At 41.6% G+C, this 27,300-nt stretch overlaps 1 protein-coding gene across 1 annotated transcript; it reads left to right on the top strand.

The window, feature by feature from the left end:
* Positions 1–1,503: 1,503 nt before the first annotated feature.
* On the top strand, positions 1,504–27,300 carry TKT (transketolase). Its single transcript, XM_054167697.1, has 14 exons — positions 1,504–1,755; positions 6,866–6,983; positions 8,512–8,625; positions 9,273–9,370; positions 11,004–11,195; positions 11,965–12,083; positions 13,802–13,995; positions 14,582–14,746; positions 15,833–15,989; positions 19,901–20,031; positions 20,889–20,972; positions 21,133–21,226; positions 22,769–22,891; positions 26,983–27,300. Exons 1-14 carry the CDS (start codon positions 1,649–1,651, stop codon positions 27,168–27,170), a joined length of 1,884 nt encoding a protein of 627 aa, XP_054023672.1. The 5' UTR covers positions 1,504–1,648; the 3' UTR covers positions 27,171–27,300.

Raw genomic sequence — 27,300 nt, 5'->3', positions numbered from 1 at the left:
GATCATTTTGGGGGACCTTAATGGTTAAATTTACTGTTAGTTCTCCAACAGTTAAGGTATTTATAGTTGAAAATCTGAAGAGCTATCAGTAGTTCTCCTGTAGATGTTACTTGTAACTCTTGAGATCTTTCATAATCCCCTCCTGATCATATTCCTTTGGGCATCATAACTCCAGGTGAACAAAAGAAGTCCATGTATTGTTGAACCAAATTGGATTTCAACACAAAGATTGTGGTGAAACTAGCAAGTGCCAGTTAGAGCAACTAAGCTTTGTATAGTGCTCTCTAAAATGAACTCTGCACTTTGCTGCCATCAAGTTCAGGTGTTTGGCTCCCTTTTTTCTTCTTCCTGGCATGTAGCCTATTTCCTGTCTAACCTTTCTTCTGAAGTTTTGGGTTTGGGGTTTGTTTTTTATTACTGTTACTGAAATGATTTTTTAAAAGATTGCCGGAACAGTTTAAGAAGCTTGAGAATGGTGTCTGCTTTTATTTCTCCCAATAAACGTGTTAGCATATGAAAGAAAGTTTCAATCTTACCTTGCTAAGTTTCATGTGGTACTTTTTAGCTGCAATTTGCCAAGTGAGCATGGATACTCTGTAAATACGGGTGTCTTCAGAGTCCTAAAGACAGAAGTGCAGGGGTTTTATGTCAATGGTACACATCGCAGTGTCTTATGAAACTAGATGTTAATGGACCAGTAGATCTAACAGTTTACATTTAAAATCATGTACCACATCTTCCAGCACAACGTTTCATGAGCAAGATGTGAAATATTTATTTTGTTGGTAAGTTTTTGTGTTTGGGTATTTTGTTTGCTTGTTTTCAGATTGACTTGTAGTGCTGCTCGAGCTTTCTAGAACAAATAGGAAGTATTTAGTTTGCCTCATTAAGTCTGTAGCTATAGTGTCATAGTGTTCAGAATTGCTAGAGAAAATCTTTTTCCTGATTATGGCTGGTGAAGTACCTCTTTTATCCAAATAAAAGTCTGTATTTGTTAAATTTCTACATGTATATTGTAGAAATGTGACCTTCTTATGGAAAGGAAGCCACTTAAGATAATTCTGTTAGTATTTCTCCTGACGGTGTAGGGAAACAAGGTTACTGGCAAGAGGCACTGGATAACGTGAAATTCTTTTACAGACAAGACCAGGCTTGAGGTGGAAATTGAAACAGATTTATCGAGCAAGGTTTGAATGGTGGAAAAACCTGAGTTTGAGCCCTTCCCTCCAAGCCTGGCGGTGCCACTCCCAGTCTCAGGACCTCTCCCACGTACTGCGCAGGGCTGTGAACGGCTATCGCTCGCCACCTCCTCACCGGCGGGGAGCGAAATGGCGCCAACGGCGCCTGCGCGCGGCCACGAGCGGGCGCCCGGAGCCGCCTCCTGCCGCCGGCAGGGGGAGCCGGCGGCCCGCAAGGCTCCGCCCCGCCGCTCCTGCGGGCAGTGTGCGCACGGCTGGCCCCGCGCGGCGGGAGGCGGGGCGGCTGCCTGCCCGCCTGCTGGCTCTTCTCTCTCCGCCCCCGCGGCACCGCACGGCCCTGCTGAGGTGTGCTGTCCACAGCCCTCGCGGAGTGCCACTGGCCCTGCCCAGCCCCAGCTGCCACCGCTGCCCGAGCCCCTCTGCCGCCGCGGCCCTGCTGCTTCGCCCACATGGAGGATTACCACAAGCCCGACCAGCAGACCCTGCAGGCTCTGAAGGACACGGCCAACCGGCTCCGTATCAGCTCCATCAAGGCCACGACCGCAGCCGGCTCCGGGTGAGTGAGGCAGGCGAGGTGTGCTGCGGCTTCACGCCAGTCCGGTCGTGCGCCCGCGGTCAGGAGGCGCCCACCGCTCCTGCAAGATGCGCTCCCGCATCCCGGGGCGTGCCTCCGACCAGCGGCGAGGCCAGGGCAGGGTGGCGCTGGGAGCGGCTGCACTGGACTCAGTCTGGCCGTTACCAGCTGCCTGGGGGCACGCCGGTGTCTTCTGAGGGCAGAGCTGCTCCCTCGTTAGTATTGCACCCCGCTGGGCAGAACGCCGACTGTGCGGGGATGCTGGCGGCCCATTCGTTACTCCCGCGAGAGCGCTAAGGCGGCCCCGGGGCGGGACGGGAGATGCGCGGGAACTGGGATGAGATGTGCAGGACGTGCCCGAGCGCCGGCTGGGGTGGGGGAGTGGGATGGTACCGCGAGGGTCGCAGCCACGTCCCTAGAATTCTCATGTTCCGATACCCGCCAGTATGTGGGGGCTTCGCGGGGATCGGCTCGGTATGGAGGAACCACGTCTGGAAATGGCGGCCGCGGGCGAGGTGTGAGGCTCCCTCGGGCAAAGGCCGCCCGACCCGGCCCGGCCCGGCCCGGCCCGGCCCGGCCCAGCCGCGGGGCAGCAGCTGCCCTGCCGCGGGTCCGCGTCGGTCGCCAGAGCCGGCGGCTGTTGCGACAGTCGAGAGAGGCTGGGAATGCTAAGTTGATGCAGGACTGAAAACCAAAGAATTTGTGCCTGAGGCACAAGCGGTTTCTTTGTCATTTCGTGCCCGTCAGTTGGAACTAATTCTGCACAGAATTTCAAGTGAGCCCAAGTGGGATTATCTGTGAAATGCCCGCGGTCTCAAATGGGCAGTTTATTCAGGCCTCTGGACAGGATTTAGTGTAGGCTCTGATGTGTGCAGATTCCAGCGTTAGCCTTCCTTTGATCGTGCTTTACCTATGGAAAAAAAAAAAAAGTCTGCAAACAATCCTCTTTTACTCATGTAATATTAAAGCCATTTTCTTCTGCCTGAATAATACAGTCGAGTTTTTCCATATAGAGTGCTGGTCTTTTTTCTTTTTTTTTTTCCATGTATCCCATTTTGTTGCAATTTCCTCCTTTGGATGGCTTTGAAGCATAGTGTGTGTGTGTGTGTGTTTGTTTTAAACAACAACAAGCAGAAAAAACAACCAACCGAAAAAACATGAAGGAGTTCTTTGAATGCTGAGGTTTGTGTGGAGAAAGGTGCTGTCTAAAATACTTTAAAACTGCTTTGAATTGCCTTACACTGTCCACCCTGTGTCTGGCATGGGCTACCTCATGTGACTCTTTCTCAAAGCATACAGAAACTGAACTTTACTCATTCATTTTGCATGCAGCAAGAGAAAATGCTGCTTTGATTCTTGGCTGTAAAATGGAGTATGGGGACATGGGGAGCCTCTAGGCTTGTCATAGGTGTGGGTTTTCACAACACTGAAGCTTTTTTGGTCCAGTCTGGAGTGAAAAGTATAGGATACTCAAAAACTGCTCTTTTAATTCTTAATTTATTTGAAAGCTACAATGTACAGGCAGTGTTACATAAGCCTGTGTAAAAATTGTAGGCACGAAAAATTGTTACAAATCTACTTAGTTGCCCTTGGGCTACAGTCTTGAGCTTCCAGTGTGTATTTTAAGCATGCCATAGAGGTGTATATCAGTTGTCTTTTATCTGCAGTTAAAATTATTTTCCTGTTGTATCTGATGTGTTTTTAAAGAATAAGAATCTTGCTACAACCTTTTCTTCTCTTCTACGGTCTATGAAATTCAGTAGTAAAACTGTTTTCCCCATACTGATAGAAAACCAGTAAAAGCAGTTTTACTGAAACTTTTTATGCTGCAATACTTACATCTTACACAAAGGTATTTTATTAATCACTCTAGCTCATTCTAGCACTAGAGCTGTGTGGAGTCTGGAATTATTACACAAGCAGGTAATGAGCAGCTTATGAAAGATTAGCTCTGGAGGGGAAGATTCTGTTGACGAATCATGTATTTTCTTGATTGGTAAGATTTGGTTACCAACATGATGGTATAGCTGTGTGCCTAAATGAAAAAGACATTCAAAGACTGTTGAGATATTGGGCAAATCGTGTACATTTTTAAACCAGCTATACATGATGAATGTTCTTTCCAAAATCTCAGGGAGGCAGTGAATTTTGCTTATGTTGCTGGTGTACACAAAAAATGGAGGAAGGGGTTGGAGTGCAAGTTAAATAGAAGTTTAGAGTTAATAAAGGAATTATTGTGCTTGCACTGACATTAAGGAAAATTGCGTTTGTTAAAGGTGTAGTGTGTAAAACTGAAGGAAATACTTGCAGTAAAAGCACTTCAAACAAAACAGGACCTGCCTACTTCTGTCAAGGAAGTAACTTCTGTAGGTTGTCGCATATGTTGCAACACAAGTGGTTGCAGGGTGGATCTGACACACCAGTTCTTGCAGTCTTTACTTGTCTAACTTTTGTTAGAGAAAGTAACAGCCCTTGTCCGGACAAGAGCTAAAAGATCAGGTATTATGATGGTGATGCTCAAACATGTCACTTTGAGTACTTTGCCAGGTGTAGTGTAAAAATTCAGTGAACTAGAAAAAAAGTGTTGTGCCTAAAATATGGGGAAAGATTTTTGGTTGAGTTAGCTGCAAAGATTGAACATACTTGCTTTTGGGCATGGGACAGGTGTTTTTTTTTAGATAAGTAGTGCAGACATTTTCATCAGAAATGGTAGTCTCCCAGAGCTAATGATACTTTTCTGCAGTTTTGAAACACTGTCTAGCTTCCTAGAATTAGATGGTTAAATTTTTAAAAGTGGAAGTTGCAATAGTTTCTTAAGAGGCAGATAAGTTTCATAATGCGGTGTAATCACTTGTTGCAGAACATCTCCTTTTATTGGCTTTTATCTTTCACTCTGTTCCATTTTGACATTCCTCCACCATTCATTTTCAGTTGAGATGTGTAGGAAGAGCTAATACAAATTGATGCAGAGCATTAAAGAAACCTCTACAAAGCTACATTGGAATTATTGGAGTACTTTATTTTACTTTTTGTGTGTGTGGATCCAGGATTTCAGTCTTCTGATGTGCTTTGGCTTCCTCCTAAAAGGCTATATTTCAAAGCTAAGGCAGTTCTTCAGTAGAAGTTATCTGGCAGAGGAACATGTTCATCAGGTCACCACCACAAAGTTCTTGGTTGTTCATATGATTATCAGGAATAGATGGGAAAGTTTGCATGACAATAGTGCAAATGGTTTACTGTGGGTTTTTTTTCCCTCCTCTTGTACAAGTAGCCCAAATACACATCGCTAGCCTTAGCAAGAGATTCTTCCAATGGAACTTAGTAAAAAGTGTGACCTAATAGAAGAGCAGTAGATGTAGTTAAGAGGGCTACATTTAAAGAAAACTGTGTAGTCGGTTTTAGATTTTATGGTATGCGATGTGTAGTGAAATTTGGGGTCATTTCTGTTAGTAGGAAGCAATTTGATTAACCTGTAGTTCTAATGAGATTTTATTTTCACCCATTTTCAAGTAATTTATAATTTTTTTTCTACTTCTTTTTATTTCCACACATTGCCATTTTAGGTTGTTTAAAACTTTTTTTACCAGGACCAGGAGTTCATAGAAGTATGGTTAAGTATCAAGTCAATAAAATTAAAGGAATGAAAGCTTTAAACAAGCATGTAAGGCTTATTGATTAACTCAAATACATAAATATTTACTAATATATTTGAACTATGGTTTAAAGCTAATTCTTTTGGTTCCCTGTGTGTGAGTACTAAGGGATGGGCACTAACCAGAATTTATATTTTGCTAGTGTTTTGCATGTGTTTGTTCTCTTATTACAGCATTGTTGGGGATGTTGGGAGGGATTGTTACTACTGGAAGAGACAATTCTGATTAAAGTTCTAGTGAAAGTGTTGTCTAATCCTAACATGCATGGTAAATGTACATGTGGGAAACAAAATGTGACACTTTCATAGTAAATTTATCCAGTTTTATAAGTAAGCTCAAGTATTTTAAGAGCAAGATGTTAAAAGATGAAGAGAAAGTGAAATGAGACTGCAAGTTCTTTTCAAAGCTGATGCAGATTGCTGCAGCCATACCCTTCTTACTATTCATCATTCACTTTCCTGTACTTCAGTGGCAACCTGGCGTCATGAATGACTGTTTATGCAAGTGAAATCTGAAAAATGCGATTTTCCACACTCCACAGAGGTTTTTAAAGAGCCTCCTTTCCCCCTTCATGCTTTATCACAAGTGCAAAGGCGGTGTTGATACACTCAAGTGGTCAAGTAATGCCATCCCTTCAAACTGCCTACAGTGATCATTATTTAAATTACAGTAATGTAGATTAATAAAAGTAGTTGTATGCCCTTCTATTACACTTCAAATGCAATATACCTTGTCTTGGAATAACTCAGTATTTGCCACTAGGAAATAACACTTTCTAGGCACTTCTTGATACAGTATGACATAGTTCCTCCTGAAATGGAACTGTATTTCTTAATGCCCTCTTTAGAAATCTGAAGTCTGGTTCTATCAGCTCAAATGTGATAACATAAAATAATGCCTGTGTTACACAGTTCTAGGTCTTCTAGAACATTCTGCAAAAGTTAATTGTTCATTACTAGTCACTGCCTGTGCAACAGAACTTGAATCAGTTATAATGCCACACTTTTTAATTCCTTCACTCAGTGAATGGCTAAAGTACTGTGGAAACCTGTCTTTGTTTCCTCTGCATCAGTGTCAATTTCTGCTGTCAGATAAATCAGTAGGGTATGATTTCAGGCACAGGGTCATACTATTTCCTGTGCTTCACAGTCACTGATTACACTGGTGTGCCTTGGCATGAAGAAGATCTGAAAGATCCTTGAAGTGTCACCAGGGTCTATTTTTTAACATGTGCTTCAACTAGATAAGAAGGCTCCCATTGTCTCAAAGTACAACTAATTGGAATTAGGATAGTGATAAAATGGGATGGGTTATCAAAATCACTTAAGACTGTATTTTAAAGCTGAGGAGTAGGACACCGGTAAGGTGATGTTTTAAAGATGTGGTCCTGAGCAAACAATAATTAGATGTGTTAATCTTGGGTCTGTCTTGACTTGTAGCCACCCTACATCATGTTGCAGTGCAGCAGAGATTATGTCTGTGCTGTTTTTCCATACCATGAGGTACAAAGTGCAAGATCCCAGAAACGCCAGCAACGACCGGTTTGTTCTCTCAAAGGTAAAATAATAACTATTACACTATACTGTTGCAGTCTGCTAGTAAAGAACTGTCTGTAAATTAAATCAACTCGTCTTCTGTGATTCTTTCATTTCTTGACTTATGCTTACTTATGCTTGCATCTACATAGAACTGTGTTGGATGTATTGGAGAGCTTGGACTTAGTCTATTTTATAAAGACAAATGAAAACTTGATAAGTTAAGTTATTCTAATGTTAAATAATCAAATGTTATATTGTCTATAGATCCGAGAAATATTAACATCTGGTTTATTTTGGCATAATCATTTTTTTAACAAGTCAGTCACAGTTGGCTTTTGTGCTCTACTTGTTAAACACAGCCATGCTGTTATGCCTGCGGTCATGTCACAATGTGCACGAATTACTGTCAGCTTTTCAGGGAGCATTATATGAAATAGTTATGGTAGGTTAGTGAGTAGTTTGTCTTCCTGCTGTGCCAGCGGTATTATTAAAGTCAGTGCTACTTCTGAATCCACAATGGTTCAAAAAACACAAAACTGCAATCTGGATTGGCCATTAGTTTTTCCACCCCCTCTTGCATTGTGTCCTTGCAAATCACAGGGACATTTAGATTATATCACATAAAGGCCATTGAGAGGCCTTCAGAAAGCATAACAATGTAAAAAATAGCAGATTAAGTATTTTAGTGAGACAGGTTCCATGTTTGAGTAAGAGTTCTTCACATGGTAGCTTACAATAGTGCTGCTTAGCTGATGGTCTACACCCTTGCATTGGATACAATAGCTGTTGTCACTTCTGATTGCAATTCTGAAATAAGTAACAGGATGAAAAGCAAGTAGCTAATGCTGGGGTGGTAAAGCAAGAAGAGCTGCTTCTTCGTATTTGCTTCACCTCTCTCTAATTAATTAGGGTTTCTGCCTAAAGCTGCTAAATGGATTCAAACCCCTGTATGCATTTTGACTCCTAATTACTCCATGGGAGGAAGATGCCTGCTACTGTGTCATTGCCCAGTTGGATCTGGCTGCATGAATCTAAGAGTATAAAGCTTAAAATTTTGCCTGTTGCCACTGCATCATACCTTGAATACAAATGTTTTCAAGACATCCTAAGGGGATAATATAGGTGCTCGTCCATCTGCTTACTGGTTTAGTGAACAATGGTCAGCTCTTGAAAGAGACCTAAGCAAACTGAATCCAAGATTTTCATTTGGATACCAAAACTACTTTTGGGAATTAAACCTGCATAGTGGACAGAGAGATCTTCTTGCTCTTCCAAGTTGAGTTTCTCAAGGTCATCCTAAATAGCCCTTGAGAGTACTTCATTCTTTCTTTCTTAACTGTAGTCAGCTAGCTGGGGTGCTCCATGCAGGGGCACGGGGTACTTGGAAACACACATCAATGTGAATGTTGTAATGTAAAAGTGAATTTGGTGTTTTCTTAGTAGACATAAGAACCTGATTCCAGAGTTTGTCAGCTTTGTAGAATTTTGCCTTCATGCTAGGACATTGTGAAACTTGTACTTCACTTAAAATTTACATTTCTCTCTAGGGTCATGCAGCACCGATTTTATATTCTGTTTGGGCAGAGGCTGGCTTTCTACAAGAAGCAGAGTTACTGAACTTGAGGAAAATTGATTCTGTCTTAGAAGGACACCCAGTACCAGTGAGTGCTTATGATCTTTGATATAAGGTGGTGTTTTCTGTGTAAAAAGGAGTACATGTATTTTGCAGTAGTTCTTGGTTGCCAGATACAGGGCAGGAAGGATACAGACTTACAAGAAGGATGATGACATTTACAGCTTCACAACTGAATCAGTGTCTGTATATGAGCATATAAAAATTACCTTTATTGTTGTAGTACAGTTCCCTTACACTCCCCTATGTCAATATTTTCCATTTATAAAAGGTTTATATAAAGTTCCAGCATTGTTTTTCTCATCCGTTAGGAAGCTTTGAGGTATTTCAAGAGTTTATATCCTATTTGGTCACCTCGTTGGTCTTTCCATTCTCAATCAGTTGATTCACGTTTTTACAGAAAATCACCAGTTCTTAGCTGTTGCCATTTAAGGGATAGCTGAGAAATTCTTGGGCCACAGGGTAATATTACCTCTTGGAGAGCCTATTTAGCTTGTGGTACTGGTATTCAAGGTATATGCACTGTAGGGAAAGAAAGGGAACAGGGTGAGATTTGGAGAGACTTGCACTACATTGTTACGCCTGAGAAGCTGAATTTTGATGTCTCTTGCATCATCTGGAATTTAGTTCCTCCATTTCTTAACTGTAAAATAATTTTTGTCTTTTTATTTTCAGAGACAAGCATTCACTGATGTGGCCACTGGATCCCTTGGTCAGGGTCTTGGTGCTGCCTGTGGCATGGCATACACTGGCAAATTCTTTGACAGAGCCAGGTAATTCCATCTTTATATTTCATAATTGTAGGCATTCAATAGAAATATTTTGTGAAATTCTATTCTTAGCTCAATCAATTAAAAGAAAACAAACCCTCCTTTGTTTTATCCTTCATTCTCAAATCTTATTTCAAATTCAGGTTTTAAATGATAGAGTAGTAGCCTGATACTTACAAAGCCTTTGCCAATGAAACTACCAAGGATTTACAGATTAGCAAGAACTCGTGCCCATGTGTGTTCCTTTTGTAACCTGACAGCACAGCAAGGGGATGTCCCTGCACAGAGACGGTAGTAAATTGTTGGAGCAGCCTCTAACTTCCAGAGAGAGCAATTGCCAGCCATTTTGAGATCAGCATTGTGTCTCTTTTCAAGGAAGATCCAAAGTAGAGAGACCCTCTGTTCGTAGTCACGTGACAAGTAATGGAGAACATGTGTTTAGATAAGAAATTATTATGGTTGAAAACAGCACTATTGAATCATAAAGTAGGTCTTCACAATATTATCAGAAAGGCATTCGACTCCATAGATACAAAAATGACTGCTTCTGCCATTTGTTTTATGCACCAGAAAAGTAGATGTCTGAAGGCAAATCTGTATGAGAAGGAAAATAGCCTGATGTGGTTGATGTATTTTTTGTGACAGTTCTAGTACATTCAAGCAGAGGCTGCCCAGTTAGTGTGTCCTACACTTCACTAGCTTGAAATCATTTCTGTGAAAGATGACTTGCTGATTTTAATTGAGTTTAACAGATGCTGCATGTGGAAAAAATCTAACCAGTGTTTACATGACAGAAGAAAAAGGTGGTCCTGCATGCGGTATTGGGGAGCAGCTTATGTGACAGCTTAATGTCTAGTAAAAGCAAATCACTAACAGCCATCTTGATTGTTTTATTTTTAAATTACATATTTGAAAGCTAATTTACTATTATTTTTTAATCTTTTGAGGTGCTGAAAGCTTACAAAGTTTTGTCATCCCCAAAAAAGAATGTGATAGTAAAAGAAAAACACAACAGCTGAATTCTGTAGAGATGAGGCAGTACTCTGCTAAATGAGTTTTACCTGAATAAAAAGCTGCAGTTGCAGTGTTTACAGAAATAGTCTAAAAAGTCATATCACACTGCATCTTTTTCCCAGATTCCAAATTTGGTTATGCAACATGATTTAATCTGTAGCTGAGTTCATCCCCAATTTGTAGCTTCCTGAAATTAAATTAGTGGTCGTCCTTCCAGACAGTATATGGCAGGAATGAGGAAGCAGGCAGTGCCCATTCATCCATTGTCACCGTGACTCAGCACGATCACTAACAGTGTCTAATGGGCCTGTTCATTCAGGCCTTTGCAATAGGAGGCTTAAGACCTGATTTGATTTTGATTTTTTTTTTTTTTTTGAGACAAAGGTCTGGAAAGGAGTACAGTATTTCTTATCTGAGTTTTTTCATATGTAACAGCTCAGAAGTATCTAATTTAATTTGTCTAAGGTCACATAAGTTTATGTGAGGTAAACACATTGAGCAATGCGAGTTTGGCCTGGAAAAAGCATGGAGCACTCGCTATGAATTCTTGGAGGGGTTTTGCTTTTGATTTGATTGTGTTTACACATCAAACTTGATTATTTTACAAATTTTCTTCTTCTAGCTATCGAGTGTATTGTCTGCTTGGAGATGGAGAGTTGTCTGAAGGCTCTGTTTGGGAGGCAATGGCCTTTGCAGGGTTTTACAAGCTTGATAATCTCGTTGTTATATTTGATGTTAACCGTCTTGGACAAAGTGACCCTGCTCCTCTGCAGCATCACGTTGAAATTTACCAGAGACGCTGTGAAGCCTTCGGGTATGTGATTGGGAAAAGTTCAGTGTACTCTGCTGCTTGAAACTGTAGGATTTATTTTCTTTTCAGCGTTTTTCAAAGGAGCTTTCAGCTCTGAAGGACGCCATTGCCAAAAGAGATGGTCTTTCATAATGCCTGATACTGGCACAGCAGGAATAGTAAAAGTGGCAGGATTTTTTTGTTCAGAGTAAAAGCACTGCTTACTCATTTGCTACAGGATCTTAAACCAGTTTTATCGTGCTAGATAGAGACTTTGTAACTGTTTGACCACTTGTACTGTTAGAGCAAGTAGATCAGAAAAAAAGAGCATGTAAACCATTACTTATAACAATGCTTTGTGTATTGGCTTTCATGTAGTTTTGAAATGTTTATTTGTATGTAAAACACTGTGAGATACAATAGCAGCCATGTAACTCACAACTGAGCATTTTTATTTTGTTAACTCTCATTGACAGTTTTTCAATTAATTTTTAGGTGTTTGATTTGCTCTTGTGATTAAAAATGGTTATTACGTATGAAGACATGTAGGATACCTTAGTTATCTCTGGGCTGTGAATTTTGCTAGTAGCTGTTAATTGTTCTGTGACTCACTTTGAGTTAAAAATGGAACTATGATACCTTATGATATTAGGTGAATGCTTGTTCATGTCTCTGGCATACTTTGTGTCTCCTAAGAAGACAATTCATTGGAATGAAGTTATCATTATTGCTAACTACCGAAGTGTGACGTGCTAAACCCCTTTATGAACAGTTGATCTGTTTGTGTTTCTAGCTGGCATGCTATTATTGTTGATGGACACAGTGTGGAGGAACTTTGCAAAGCCTTTGGCCAGGCCAAACATCAGCCAACAGCCATCATTGCAAAGACTTTTAAGGGCAAAGGCATATCAGGTAATAAAACAGCTCTTGGTTTGCATACAGCTGAGTATATCATATGTACATAGTGCTGCAATATAGGGGCAATTATTAGAAAATGAGAGGAGTTTAATGTTTCATACATTAGGAAAAGGTTGGGATCCTATGAACTTTTTGACTACCATACAAGCTGAAAACTCAGAATTTAACCCAATTTGTGTTTTGCTTTGTTGCTTTTTCTTATGGAGGACATTAGATTGAAGTTTCATTGGAGGCAGGTAAAGATGTGGGGCACCCAGTTTTTACAACCAGATGTACTTCCTTGTTGACTGGGCTTTTGTAGATCCCTGCTTGCAGAGTAGGATTTCCTCTACTGTCAGGTGTGTTTAAGTTGTTCTAGTCTTTTCTAGTCTGAAAGATGGCTGGGGGCAGGGAGCAACATTGGACTGTATGACTAGGTCTCGAAAAATTTCCATAGCAAAAGAGGGTGACATGCTTTGGTTGCTCTTGAACCCTAGGCTCACAGAGACTACTCTGAGAAGGGACTACCTTTGTCACAGAAGCTCCCTGTGTTGCAGATAACTGGGTCTGCTTGTCAGCAGCCAGGCAGTATAAATGTGTAGAAAAGGAGAGGTGCTGCATTTGCAATTGTGACCAAGCTGTGAGAGATACAGTACATAAGCTATCTGGTCATGTTATAGGTTGTTTTATATCCTCTGATGCAATTCGTTGAGATACAGTAGTCTATAGAATTTATTTCATAGGTTAGCAGCTGTTTGAATTTTGAAGTTCATGGTACCTCTAAGGTCCTTTTGTAGTTTTCACATGATGTGAAATTTGCCTCGGGGTTATTGTCTGGTGGATAGATACATATCCACACATCTGAGCTACAGCATACAAAAGTCTTTCAGACTCCTTATGCTTCTCAACAACGTTAGAGATAAGAAAGTAATTTTGATTCTTGCAAGTGAGATGTGTGCTAGCTACTGGGAATTTCATCCATGGAATGGGGTAAATACATATTCATTGTGTCAGGGTTGCCATGATTCTGTTCAGCTTCATCTTATAGCAGCTTTTTAGCAGTATTTTTAGCAGGTATAGCTTTTAGCAGTGAATTTTATCTCTGACCAGATAAATATTAATAACAACAGTGAATATCTTCATTCCTTTTCATTGAGCAAGCAAGTAAAATTCATTATTCTTCATGACTTACTCAATGAAAATCAGTGTATCAGCCAGAGAGGTAATTCTGCTGTTAGTGCCAGGTGCACAAAGGTAAGTCATCAGAAGCTGTTAATGCTTATTAAAGCTGTAAAATGTCAGATCTTGTTTGGACTAGACAGCTTGGTTAACTGCAGTTTGAAACCTTGGCTGAGTTTGTTTGTCTAGACCTAACTGCTGAAATTTCATGTTAACTGTTCACACTGATTTACTTTTTACTTCTTGCCACACTTATAGACCAGATCTTTTAAGTGCCAATTTAAAAACTATTTCAGTGGAAGACACTGGAATTTCATCACTAGTTTGGAATATATGGAGTCTGAGTCTGAGTTTCTCTCATGTATTTCAATATGTCTGTCTTAATGCAAGTGAATATTGTCATTGTTTACAGTGGGAATAATAAGGAAGTTCTTCATTGGAAGACTACACTAGACTTGTCATACTCTACTGCCCTTTTATCTGGGTAAAATCTGCAGCTAAAAACTGACAGTTTTTATATTTTTCTTACTTGTAATGTCATTTCAAATGCACAGGTGTTGAAGATAAGGAAAGCTGGCATGGAAAGCCCCTGCCAAAAAACATGGCAGAGCAAGTCATTCAGGAAATAGATGACAAAATCCAAAATAAGAAGAAGCTTTCCCCAGCCCTCCCGGAAGAAGATGCACCCATAGTAAATATTAGAAACATTAAGATGCCGTCTCCACCAACTTACAAAGTGGGAGAAAAGGTACACCCTTCCTTTTTCACTCTTTGTCATATCTTTGAATTGTGCAGCTGTTTAATGGGTAGCATGAGGTTTTGTTATCACTTGCAACGATTTCAAGTACCAAAATTTCTCCTGTTTTGAGTATCCTGAAAAACACCTATCTCTGTGGAGTGTTACATAGACATTGAACTCACTGGCTGTTGAAAGGATATACTAAAATGGAAAGACTCAAATCACTCGTACATTTTGTAATCATTGTCAATTATGCAAACTATTTTATGTGTATTTAAAATTAATGTCCTGAGGTTCAATGAATTTCCAGGACTGGAAACTAAGGTTTTCAAAATTCCCTAGCTAGATTGATAGAGAGTTGCTGATTTCAGCTCAGGTGTGTATCCTGATTTTTCTCTGTACTTTTGGGTTTGGTTTACTCTTCTGTGTGTCACCGTTCTCATACTTCCTTTTGATATTGCTGACATTTACAATAGCTTTGGTTGGGTTGGGTTTGGTTTGTTCTTTTTCAATTGTATGTGCACTCTCAGAATATGGAAAACAACCTTCTAGAACATAAAGTTTTAACAGTACTACTATAATTTTCGTTTCCTAGTGGGCTACCCGCAAAGCTTATGGTGTTGCACTTGCAAAACTGGGCCATGCTAATGACCGAGTGATTGCTTTGGATGGAGACACAAAGAACTCGACCTTCTCGGAGCTATTTAAGAAAGAGCACCCCAGTCGCTACATTGAGTGCTACATTGCTGAGCAGAACATGGTAACTGGTCTCTTGGTTTTATGAAGTACTGGTATTACACAGCAGGATCTGAGAGCATTCAGTCTCTTCAGAGAGAGAGCAGTTTAATAGTTGCTTTTAATATGTGTCTTCGTGGATATTTAACTTACACACTCAGGGAAAAACTAGGCTGTGGCAAAAGCTTACAAATACAACACAACAGGAGTACTTCTAATCATTCTTTCTTGACTCGTCCTCTCTTTTTTTCTCTTTGTGGTCATATTGCTTGCATTTCAGCAGCGTGTAAACAACTGGAGTACTTTCCACTATGTGATTTGAAATGATTTAACTCTGAAAAGACTTTTTAGGATTTATTTTTTTCCTTCACAAGAAATGGAATGTGACAATGTGACAGTGAGTTCAGCACTAGACAGGGGTATAAAGATAAGGGCAGGGAAACAGTTAATAAATTTACCTTGATGACATTTGTTTGGAAAGGACTAAAATTATTTGATAGCTCGTGTGTTTGAGTCTTTGGTTGCCACATGTATGGGTTCACCAAAGCAATTAAATAAAAGATATTCAGGCAGAAATTTGTTGTTGTCTTTAGTGATTTATAACCAAAGAACCCATGGACTGCCGATTGCAAATTTTATACTAGGTCAGTTCATGAGCAGCTTAATTTAGGCATTTTGGATTTGCATCAACTTAGGAGAAATTTCCCACAAAGAGCAGACCGGTTCTCCATAAAAAAAGATGTATGACATAACTATAGCAATGAACAAATTGAAAGAATTTGTTCTAATGTCTGTCTTGCTGAAGACTTGGTTCTAATTTCTGTCTTGTCTGGTATATACTAGTCCAAATAACAGGTAAATCTCCTCCCACTTAGTAATGAGAATTTTTATCTGCTGGAGGTAGTAAAGGCATGTCCTTTGGACTGAAAGTATAGGCCTTTGATCCACAAAAACTCAGAGGAGTAAAGTCTTGCTATTCTGTGAATAACTGCTTGGAGCAGTTAAAGGAAAGAATGTGCCAGTAAGGACCAAAACCAGCAGCTAGCAGTTGAGACAAGGAGCAGAGGTGTTGGGGAATTCACTGTTCTTGTTGCAATCTTGCTTTTTTCAGGTGAGTGTTGCAGTTGGTTGTGCCACTCGTGACCGAACTGTTGCTTTTGCCAGCACCTTTGCTACCTTCTTCACACGGGCCTTTGACCAGATCCGTATGGCTGCCATCTCCGAGAGTAACATCAACCTCTGCGGATCACACTGCGGTGTTTCTATTGGTGAGGCCAGCCTTGGCTTATTTATCACTAAACAGCTGGGAAGTGCTGATAAGTGTCTAGCAGACAAACTCATGGTGCTTTGTGGAGGCAATGAGCTGTGGTGGTTTAACCATGCCACCTTGTACAGGAAGAGGTCATGTTTGCAGTTCACTTTTATCAGACACATATTTAGAAAGAATGCAAAAGATGTCAAGCCTTCATCAGCTCATCTGCTTTTTTTTTATCAGCTTTGCCTAATGAAAATAGTACTTCTCCATATAAACTCTTCTAATCTACAAGTATAGAGTGATACAAAGGGATGGGATTGAAAGCAAGGAGCCTTTCTATCTTTACAGTTTGTCCTCTGTGGTGTGAATAGCCATAGGCTTACTGTACCTTTGTTTCCCAGCCCCTAAAATGAGAGACTAAAGATATTTATTTTTGCACAGGTGCTGTTGTCCACCAGGCTCAAATACACTTTACAAGGGATAAATATGGTTATTTCACTATGACTTTGAAAATCACAATTTGAAATAATCACTTCAACTTATTACAGTATTCCTTACTACTGGAATTATAAATGTGTTGATTTAAAAAAAACTCAAAATCTCAAAGTACTTATGAAGCAACAACCATCAAGCCGTCATTCACCATACTGAATTACAGAACAGTTTGTGTTCAAAGGGACGTTTACAGGTCATTAGTCCAAACGCCCTGCAATGAGCTGCAGTAAGGTGTCTCCAGAGCCTTCTCTTCGGTCTGAACAACCCCAACTCTTAGCCTTTCCTCATAGGAGAGATACCTCACTGCTGTGATCGTTTTTGTGGCCCTCTTCTGGAGGTGCTCCAACATGTCCTTTTGTTGCCTCATTCTTGCCTATAAGCCTGTGGCAATGCTTCAGAGGAAGCTCTTCATACTCTTTTTCATGATATAAAGGGCAATACCTCTACTCCTCCTTTCTTACCTGTCCCTTCTTGAACAGTCTGTAGTCATTGAGAGCTGCACTCCAGCCACAGGATTTGTCCCACCAAGTTTCAATAATGGCTAGCAGGGTGTAGCTTTCTAGCAGGACAGTGGGCTCCAGCTTGTCCTGTTTGTTGGCCATGCTGTGTGCAGTGGTGTAAAGGCTTTTCAGGCTGGCTGTCACCTTAGAGGAACACCTTTTAATTGCTTTGAGCTAGTTCATGGATGTTTCTCTGTTGGCTCCTATTACTCCCTCCAATAAGATTTCAAGTGTGCTGCAGCATAGCAACAGACTGAGTACCCTTGCTGGCAGTGACTTCTGGTCTTTGCTTCCCATCATAACTGTTTGGTGTGTGTCAGATCAGATTGGGGTTTGATTTTGGTTTGAGGGAGGAAGCAAGTTTAGTTTTTTTTAATGAAATGCGTGAACTTCACCCATGAAAAGAGGAACAGACTTGCAGACCAAGGGAAAAAAATGCTTGAAAACCTGCTAGGTATTTATAGGGGAGAAGAAAGAAAAGGAGAACTATCAGGAGCAGTAAATTAAAGTTCTCAGCATACATGTTTTTCAGCTGATATAATTGTTTTGGCTGGCAGTGTGGTTTAGAGGAGGGTTCAAAGCAAAATAGTTTGACCTGTAATGCTGGTAAAGATTTAAAGATACTTCATAAATGTGTGTATTCTCACACAGAAACTTGAGCTTAACTTGAAGCAGTATAGAGTGTGCTTTAGTAGTGCAGCCTGTAGGTAGAGTACATCAGATTATGGCTTGTATATGTCATTAAGGGAGGGATTCTTTTACAAGCCTCTTTTTAAAATCAGGCCTTGCCCTCATCATAGTCTCATTCTATCCAGTGTAAATCTTTCAGCAAGCAGCAAAGAGTGTTGGTACAAAAGCCAATTATCTTTAGTCTTTGCTCATTTAAGATAAAACTCCTTTGAGTTACCTGAATTGTCTCCTAGAACTACACTTCCAAGTTTCAAATTTCAGCACTTGAAACGTTCTGCTGGGAGCTGCGATTGTGAAATGCATGAAGTCATTTGAGTTACAAAGCCTCAACTCTGATTTTCAAAACCAAATTTGAACACAAGGCTTTGCAACCAAGCTGTGAAAGAGAGTAATTCAGAGAAATCCTCTAGCAGTGAGAAAATGCAATTTTAAATGCAAGGGTATGAATCAAGTACACTTGCTATTAGAACTTTGGGCCTGTATGAAATTCAGAATCCTAACTAGATCTGTGGTGAAAGTTGAGGTTTTATGTATGCAGTTCGAGGCAGACCTGGGCTTCTGTTGCATTGAAATTTGGACCCATTAAATTTATGACAAATAACTTATCATGTTGACCTGCTGAACTTGTATGAAGTTCAGGGCTAAAGCAATATCTGCAGATGGACCAAAATTCTAATGAAACATTAAATATGTTTTCAGAGTTGTAAGAGAATCATGGAAAAATCTGTATTTTCCAGACTGAACATGTAGGGAACAAAATGGTAGTGTACATGTATCAAAACCAGGCATACCTGTTGTTTACACAGCCAGTTTTGTGTTCTAAATACTTCATGTGAAGCACTCACATTTCTATTTTTCTTAAGCTGTAGATATAGGTTTTGCAGATGTTACTGAAAATTATTCTTTTTTGGTCTGCATTACTCTAAAACCATGTAAATCAGATGCACTTGTCAGCTCAGTACTGGTCTAGTACTAGTGTGACCTGTGAATGCTGGCATTATTTGCACCAGCTGAAGCAGGACAAACATGAGCACTCTCTTATCTTGGGTAAGGTTCTGATTCAGGCACCCATTAATTTTGCTCTTCAAAATTTCACTTTCTTCTACATCTACATGGTGTGGGTGCATTTTAGGAAAGGAAAATACCCATTGAGATCCCAGTTATCCAGTCAGAGTGTGTACAGATTTAGAAACTGTGATGCTGAGCTCTTTTTTCATGTCATAACTGAAAGCCAAGCCGCTCTCTTTCTCTGGTTTGTTCTTACTTTATTACTAATATATAGTACCAGAGTTCAATGATTGATTTCTTTAACATGTTTAAAGTTCTTCAGAGTTTTGTGCTGCTCTTATGAAAATACTCTCCTTCTTCCTCGTGAGCTCGTCCTTCTTGAGTAACAGGTAGTGGATGCATGTGGGAAGGCTTACTGCCCTGCTCCGCTCCGCAGGCTATGACATGACTGGATTCAGAACTCTTTGCATGGTTGGTTTGGAACAGTGCCATTCCCAAAGCACCATTACATAAAAGTCACTGGGGGCAGGGGGGTATTGTGGTGATTGTTTCTCTAACTGTGGAAAGTCATGGCATCCAGCACGTGTTCTGGCTAACAATTCTTTTCCATGGATCTGCAGTTCATGCCATAAGGCTCTCAAGTCTTTGAATTACCAGCACGGGGGCTGTGTTGTTCTTGAAAGGCCTTTATATAGTATTGAAAAATACATACCCTTCATTTAATCTTGAAGTGAGCCAAAGAATTTGAAAGTAGTAGTAGCAAGCATACTCTCCATTTCTAATGGAACACATGCAATTCTCCTTTCACATTTCCAGCAGTTTCAATCTAGAGGAATACTGTTGATGAGTACAAATGTAGCCTGTGCAGCCTCAGTACATGTAAATCTGAAAATGCTCAGATGTTTTGTGACCCTCATCCAGTAGCAGTACCCTTTCTACTGTGGTTATCTTCCTTTTGTGTTGTTTTATTGTTATACTTTATTTCCTATTTTTTCTTTGTAACCTTAGTTCTCTTTCTTTTTAGTCTCTTTCTATCTTTATTTACTGTTTAGATGATTCCGAGTTTAAGGAGAAGATGATTCTTTTCTCAAGCAGGTAGACTTGCATGTCCTGTGTGTGCCTGATTTTATACCTCCTTTTTTTTTTGTCTGGTTTACATTGAACTTCACTGCTCTATTGAGTGGCATAAATGTGCACTTACTGTTTTGTAACCCTGGTTTAATTCTTTTAGGTGAGGATGGGCCATCTCAGATGGGACTGGAGGATCTCTGCATGTTCCGTTCTATTCCCAATGCCACTGTGTTTTACCCTAGCGATGCTGTAGCCACCGAAAAAGCAGTGGAACTAGCTGCCAACACCAAGGTTTGCATCACACTACTTTTGAACCTGAGAATATATTTTTTTAGCTTCTTTTGTTGCTTCTGGCATGTTTCTTACATCTCTCTGCCCACATAAATTCTGTCGAAGGCTCCAGCGTGGCAGTGGAATGCATGGAAGGGTTGCAGACATTCTGTCTTGGCTAGTACTGAATGAAGAGTCAGGAATGCTGTGAGCCAGAGATCTAAATGGTTACACAATGACTGCAGTCATAACTAGCTCAGAAATAAGGACAAGTGTAACACGATTGTGGTCTTCAGCAAACTTACAGAAAGTACACTCCTCGTATGAGATCTCTGGTGTCAGTGTTGTAGCTGGATGTGGAAAGATAAATTTATCTTGAGAATTTCCCTGGACATGGAGGCTGAGTCCAGTAGGTGCAGTTAAATTGTGGCTGAAGACAGCTAAGACTTCTCATGTGGCTGTGACAGTTTCTGATCTCTTACTTTCAGCTAATTTGACACAGTAATGGTCAAACGTCATTAGTAGCGTTGGGTTGGATTATTTCCTTTGGTGGCCATAGGAATTTACCTTGAGAAAGGAGTAAATAATCTGAAAAAGCTTCAGTCTTTCTGGTACCGAAGTAGTAATTTGGTGTGCAACACATGAGTGGTTTGTGGAAAAAAGAATGGGGTGGGGGCAGGAGAGGAAAGGAATGTAACACAGGGATCTTACAATTGGTGGGTTGAGAGCAGAGAAAAGTTGACTCAATAGAACCAGAAACAACAGCAAGGAGTGAAAACCAAGCAAATAGAAAAAGCTTTGCTGTATTTTTTTCATAGGGTTTACAAACTAGAAAATTCCTGGGTTTGTAACTTACAACATGTTTGCTTCAAAACCAGGGCATTTGTTTCATAAGAACCAGTCGTCCTGAAAACCCTGTCATCTACAACAACAATGAGGACTTCCATATTGGACAGGCAAAGGTAAATATTGCCCAGATAAAGAGAATCAGAAAAAACACCCAAAGTTTCTCCTGTTAAAGCTCTTCTCCCTGTAAAGCATTCCAACACTAGAGATTAGATATTTTCAATAAAATCTCCAGAAGTGTTAGAAATACCAGTACATGGAAATATTTTCTTGCAGGTGGTTCTGAAGAGTAAGGATGACCATGTGACTGTGATTGGAGCAGGAGTCACTCTACATGAGGCTCTGGCTGCAGCAGAGCAGCTGAGAAAAGGTAATCAGAGTATAAGGGTTTTTTTCTTTGCCTTTTTTTAACACTTCAAAGAAATCAGTACCACCCAGCCTACTTCACCTTTTGTGCTAGTAAACATTAAAGTGTTACAGAGGGATAGTCACCTGTTAAGCTGATGAAGTGCAAAACAGTGCATGTCTGCCAACCTTGCCTAGTTGAGTATGTTTCAGTTAGCCATGTTAGTAGCCATGAAAATTGCCAAACTGATCAGTGTCCTTAGAACTGCCAATCTGTCAGAAAGGGCTCATCAAGCAGAATCACAGAGGGAGTATGTAAGGAGTCTGGGTAGGCCAGGGTACCAGCAGAGTAGAGTTGGGCTGGGCCCAATGACCAAAACACAGTTTGTCAGCAGAGCCACATCACCTGTGTGTGCTCACACTATGCTGTTGAGAGGCGGTGCCTCTGTGTTCACTGCTAACTTATTGCTTTTGAATGAGTGTATCAGCTTTGAACTAGCATGGGAAGCAGTACTTTCAAATGCAAGGCACTGACATCTCACTGAAAAGATAAAATTTGAGTCAGTAGCCATCACCCAGGAAGAGATTACAAATAGTAAGAGATAATACAATTAATGCTGCCCGCAGCTTATGGGTAGCTTTGTATGCTGTATCTAGGTGAATGGATATTTTGTCATGACCTTGAGCCAGAAGGCTTTGTTGGCTTTTTGGAGCTATTGTTATTTTTCTCCATTTACCATGCTTGGCAATGCTATGCTAATCTTGAAGTGTGAAAAATCAGCTGTGGAGAGATAATCCCTTAGGGCAGAAGAAATGTCTGAGTATATTGGGCACTAAAAAGACTTCAGTCACTCAACTTCACTCAACATAACATAGGGTTTCTTTAAGTCTGTTAAGAGTTGCCTGTGTTCAGCTAGCCAAGATCAAACAAAACTCATGTAATTTGCTGTTATCTATGAACTGTCACCATTTGTATAGAGCTCTCCTGCCTTACGATGACAGGACAAATTCTGGGTTTGATCCCAGCCTTAAGGGTGCCATGATCAGGGCTGGGGCAGTGCAGACACTTCAAACAAGCATAACTGATAGGTGGGCATCCTGCAATGAAGAAATCAGAATGTCTACAGATCAAAGAAGCAGGAGCAAATTGTGTTTGGTTTGACATTAAAGTTAAAGGCAAAATAAAGATCTAGGAAGAAATTTGTGATTAACAGTCTGAATAAGAATATCCTGGTGTCTGCATTTTGTTGTCACCTGTGGGAAGGCCAGTTAGAGTGCTGTTATGCTGACAGGTGCTCCTGGTGACCTCAAATCACTTACCCAAAGTTTTTCTGCCTCAAGAGTTTTGTCTGTGGAATGTGTGGGTATTACTAGTTATCTCACAAGGTGCATGAAGAAACAATAGGTGGAAAAATTAGGGTTGGTTGGGTTCTGTGGTAGACAAGCCATAGGGTTGATTGGGTTCTGTTGTAGATGGTTTTCATAATGGCTCTAAAAGATGGCAGGGGCTGCCTCTACCACTTGTACTGTCTTGTATGCTGCAAATCATTTCATTCTACTTCTGCAGAAAAAATCTTCATCCGTGTGATTGATCCCTTCACTATAAAGCCCCTGGATAAGAAGACAATACTTGACAGTGCCAGAGCAACCAAGGGCAGAATCATCACTGTTGAGGATCATTACCATGAAGGTGAGCTGGGTCTAGGAGCTCACTGCCCATACAGTGGTTTCTCAAGGCTGGAAATTTCACAGCTTCTAGCAACCTGATTGAAATATGGGAGCTGATACTGTTCAGTTAAAGCAAAACAGAGGTTTTAGCCTTTTTCATTGCTATAAAGTGACACTGAGGGTTAAAAGTTTCACAAGATATAATGCATTAATTGGGGCTGCCTTTCTAATTAACTCTTCTGTGCCCCTCTGTATGCTTGGTCCAGGTGAAGTGCTGATTTGTTTGTGCCCAGTGAAATTGTAAATGCCTGCTGTGGTGCCATGATTTTGCACAGAATGTTCTCAGAATGGCTTTTCAGCAGCTGTTCTGCAGCTTGTGAAACTGTAAGAGCAATGGTCTCATTGCTCTGCAGGTTTCTTAAGCTTGATTCCGGGTTGCTTGAAATTGGATGGTTTGGGCAGTGTCCACAGTCACTCTGAGATAAAGTCCTCTCTCTTTTCCACTACTATAAAGAGCAGAGCCTGTGAGGAGCCAGGGCACTTTACATCCTTTTTTTTTGTCCTTCATTTCACATATTTACAGATTCTGAGTATTCTTGAACTAGGGTATAAAATGCATGATGCATATGAGAAGGAATTTCTAAGATCATTCCCAAGTGAATCTTAAGATCAAATGCTTCTGGAGAGGAGCAGAGTAGTTGCTATTAGACTTCTCCATCTTCTGTTCCAGAATTTTATGTAGAATCATAGAATTGTTTAGGTTGGAAAAGACCTTTAAGGTCATCTAGTCAAACCCAGCACTGCCAGGTCCTCCACTAAACCATGTCCCTAAGTGCCTTGTCTACACATTATGTGAACACCTCCAGGGATGGTGACTCAACTACTTCCCCAGGCAGCCTGTTCCAATGCTTGAGAAACCTTGCAGTGAAGAAATCTTTCCCAGTATCCAATCTAAACCTCCCCTGGTGCAGTTTGAGATCATTTACTCTCATCCTATCACATCTTACTTGGGAGGAGAGACTGACTCCCACCTCACTACAACCTTCTTTCAGGTAGTTGTAGATAGTGATGAAGGTCTCCTTTCAGCCTCCTTTTCTCCAGCCTAAACCCTATTTCTCTGAGCTGCCACTCACAAGGCCTGTTCTCCAGACTCTTCACCAGGTTCATTGCTCTTCTCTGGCCCCACTCCAACACCTCAGTGTTTTTCCAGTAGTGAGGGGCCCAAAACCAAGCACAGTATTTGAGATGTGGCCTCACCAATGCCAAGTACAGGGGCACAGTCACTTCCCCAGTCCTGCTTGTCACACTATTCCTGATCTAGGCCAGGATGCTGTTGGTCTTCTTGGCCACCTGGGCACATGTTGGCTCATATTCAGCTGGCTGTCAATCAACACCCCCAGGTCTTTCCCAGCTAGGTAGCTTTTCAGCTACTGTTCCCCAAGCCTGGAGTACTACATGGGATTGTTGTGGCCCAGGTGCAGAACCTGGTACTTGGCCTTGATGAACCTCATAGAACTGGCTTGGGCCCATCAGTCCAGCCTTTCCAGGTCTCTTTCTACCCTCAAGCAGATCAATATCCTGTCCAGCTTCTTGCCTAGGAATGCACTCAATCCTCTCATCCAGATCATTAAACAGAACTGGCCCAAATTCTGAGCCCTGGAGAACACCAGTTGTGCCTGGCTGCCAGCTGGAGTTAACGCCATAACCTGCTGCTGCTTGCTCTCTGACATGTCTTGTTTGCACAGGCAAGCTCCTGAAAACCTGTGCAAACGTGTCCTGTGAAGATGAGCCCATGTGCAAACAGAGAGCATCTGTTGGAAGTTGCTTTATCCCCAACCAGCAGGCAAGCACCATGCAGCCACTCCTCCCTGTGGCCTGCTGGGATGGGGAGGAGAATCAGAACCAAGTCAAATCCATGAGCTAAGAGCAGTTTAAAAACTGAAATAAAAATAAAATATAATAGTAGTTAATCTGATGAAAAGGAAGATAGCAAAGAGTGAAATAAAACCCAAGAAAAGACAAGTGATACATAATGCAATTGCATATCACCTGCTGACCAATGCTCAGCCAGTCCCTAAGCTGGGTCCCCCAGTCTGTCCCGCCCGGCCAACTTCCCTAGATTATATACTAGGCACAACGTCCCTATATGGTATGGGATATACCTTTGGGTCGGCTCTCTTGGCTGTACCCCCTCTCAGCTTGTGCTGCTCTAACCTTCTTGATGACAGGACATGAGAAGCTGAGAATTTCTTGACTTAGTATAAACACTGCCTAGCAATAATTGAAAACATCAGTGTTTTATCAGCATTATTCTATCCTAAATCTAAAGCTCTGCACAATGCCAGACCTGTACCAAATCACCTCTTTGTTGGCGACATGGACAGTGGCATTGAGTTGCACCCTCAGCAAGTGTAGTGCAGCAGACACGCTGGAGGGAAGGGATGCCATCCAGAGGGACTTTGACAGTCTGGAGAGGTGGGCACAAGCCAACCTCATGAGGTTCAACAAGTCCAAATGTAAGGTCCTGCATCTGGGTTGAGGCAATCCCAAGCACTGATATAGGCTAGGCAGGGACTGGCTTGAGAGCAGCCCTGAAGAAAAGGACTTGGGAGTGCTAGTGGATGAGAAGCTCAACATGAGCCACCAGTGTGCACTTGCAGCCCAGAAAGCAAATCACATCTTGGGCTGCATCAAGAGAAGCACAGCCAGCAGGCTGAGGGAGGTGATTCTCTCCCTCTACTCCACTCTGGTGAGACCCCACCTGGAGTACTGCATCCAGTTCTGGAGCCTCTATTACAGGAAGGGTCTGGAGGTGCTGGAATGTGTCCAGAGAAGGGACACAAGGATGATCAGAGGGCTGGAGCACCTCTGCTATGAGGGCAGACTGAGGGATTTGGGACTGTTCAGTCTAGAGAAGAGAAGGCTCCAAGGAGACCTTCTTGTGGCCTTCCACTATCTGAAGGGGGGCTACAAGAAAGCTGGGGAGGGACTTTTTAGGCTGTCAAGTAGGAATAGGACTAGGGGGAATGGAAAAAATACAGAAATGGGTAGATTCAGATTGGATATCAGGAAGAAGTTCTTCACCATGAGGGTGGTGAGACACTGGAACAGGTTGCCCAAGGAGGTGATAGAAGCCCCATCCCTTGAGGTTTTTTAAGGCCATGCTAGATGTGGCTCTGGGCACCCTGGTCTAGTGTGAAGTGTCCCTGCCCATGGCAGGGGGGTTGGAACTGGCTGATCCTTGGGGTCCCTTCCAACCCTGACAATTTCATGATTCTATGAGCATGCGATTTGCACTGGAACAGCTTTCTCTGCGTGATGCAGTCAAGGAAGGTCAAGGGTACACACAGCAATCCTTTAATGGATTGTGAGCCCACTCCTACCAGCTGCATCTGTGGAGATACCCCTGGCTGGAGGCTATTTGATTAAATCACACCATGCCTGAAGCATTCCTGGACACATCCGAACTGAAGTGTAGCACCAAGGTGCCTTTACTGCCAGGTCTCAGAGCCCATGCTCTTGACAGTAGCTTTCTTCCTCCCCAGTACTGCTGCCTCCAGTGTGTCTCCTGCTGCTATGCAGTTGCATCCTCTGTCCCCCTGATGGTGATTCAGGCTGAGCTGAGCTCCAAGCAAAGGTTGTGACTGTATTACATAACTCAGAGAGGTGCCTGGCGGCGAGCGCAGGCACTGGGAAAAGATGGAGCTCTGAATGCTGTTGAGGCTGGTGGCAGTTAAGACTTTCAGCACATTAATCACACTTGTAAATACTCCTCAGTCTAAATACATTTTTTTTAACCTGGCACTCAGTGATTGATGGTGAAGAGGTAGAGGCTTCCTGACAATTCTGTACCCTTTAGAGGTGTATGTTTCCTACTGCCAGTTTGTAAGTACCTTGGAAATATCAGGCTGGTTGTCCTCAGAAAGCTTTTGAAATAAGGAATGTTTTCATTCCACAAATGGGCAGCTCAGACATTGTTGTGACTGGTGTTTCTGGTAACCACATGAACGGAGGATTGAAGTTGCACAGACCTTTGGATCAGATACACCTGCAGTCTCAGTGTCGCCTGTTGAAGCATACAGATGTGTGTCACGTTTGACGTTCTTTCCACAGGGGGCATTGGAGAAGCAGTGTGTGCTGCAGTAGTGGGTGAGCCTGGTGTCACAGTCAGTCGCCTGGCTGTGTCTCATGTACCACGCAGTGGGAAGCCAGCTGAGCTCCTGAAGATGTTTGGCATTGATAAAGATGCCATTGTGCAAGCTGTTAAAGTGGCAGTGTCCAAATCAAGAAATGCGGAGTAGCCTGAAGCATCTTGCGCTGTGTTCCAGAGCAGCAGTGTTCACGGAAGTACTGTAAGTTTAAGGCAGGCAAAGGTGCTTTGTGTAGAGAGTTCTAATAAAAATACCAGCTTAAAAAAAACCTTCTGGGGTT

The sequence above is a fragment of the Dryobates pubescens genome, chromosome 1 (assembly GCF_014839835.1).
Source record: "Dryobates pubescens isolate bDryPub1 chromosome 1, bDryPub1.pri, whole genome shotgun sequence".
NCBI lineage: Eukaryota > Metazoa > Chordata > Aves > Piciformes > Picidae > Dryobates > Dryobates pubescens.
This window is presented reverse-complemented; position numbering and strand designations above follow the sequence as displayed.

What these genes read in the sequence shown, in the direction of transcription:
- TKT (XM_054167697.1), top strand. Translation starts at nt 1,649, where the DNA reads ATGGAGGATTACCACAAGCCCGACCAGCAGACCCTGCAGGCTCTGAAG. An exon ending in ACACTGCGGTGTTTCTATTG is followed by an intron (nt 15,990 to 19,900) that starts GTGAGGCCAGCC and finishes TAATTCTTTTAG; the next exon opens with GTGAGGATGGGCCATCTCAG. An exon ending in TGAGGATCATTACCATGAAG is followed by an intron (nt 22,892 to 26,982) that starts GTGAGCTGGGTC and finishes TTCTTTCCACAG; the next exon opens with GGGGCATTGGAGAAGCAGTG.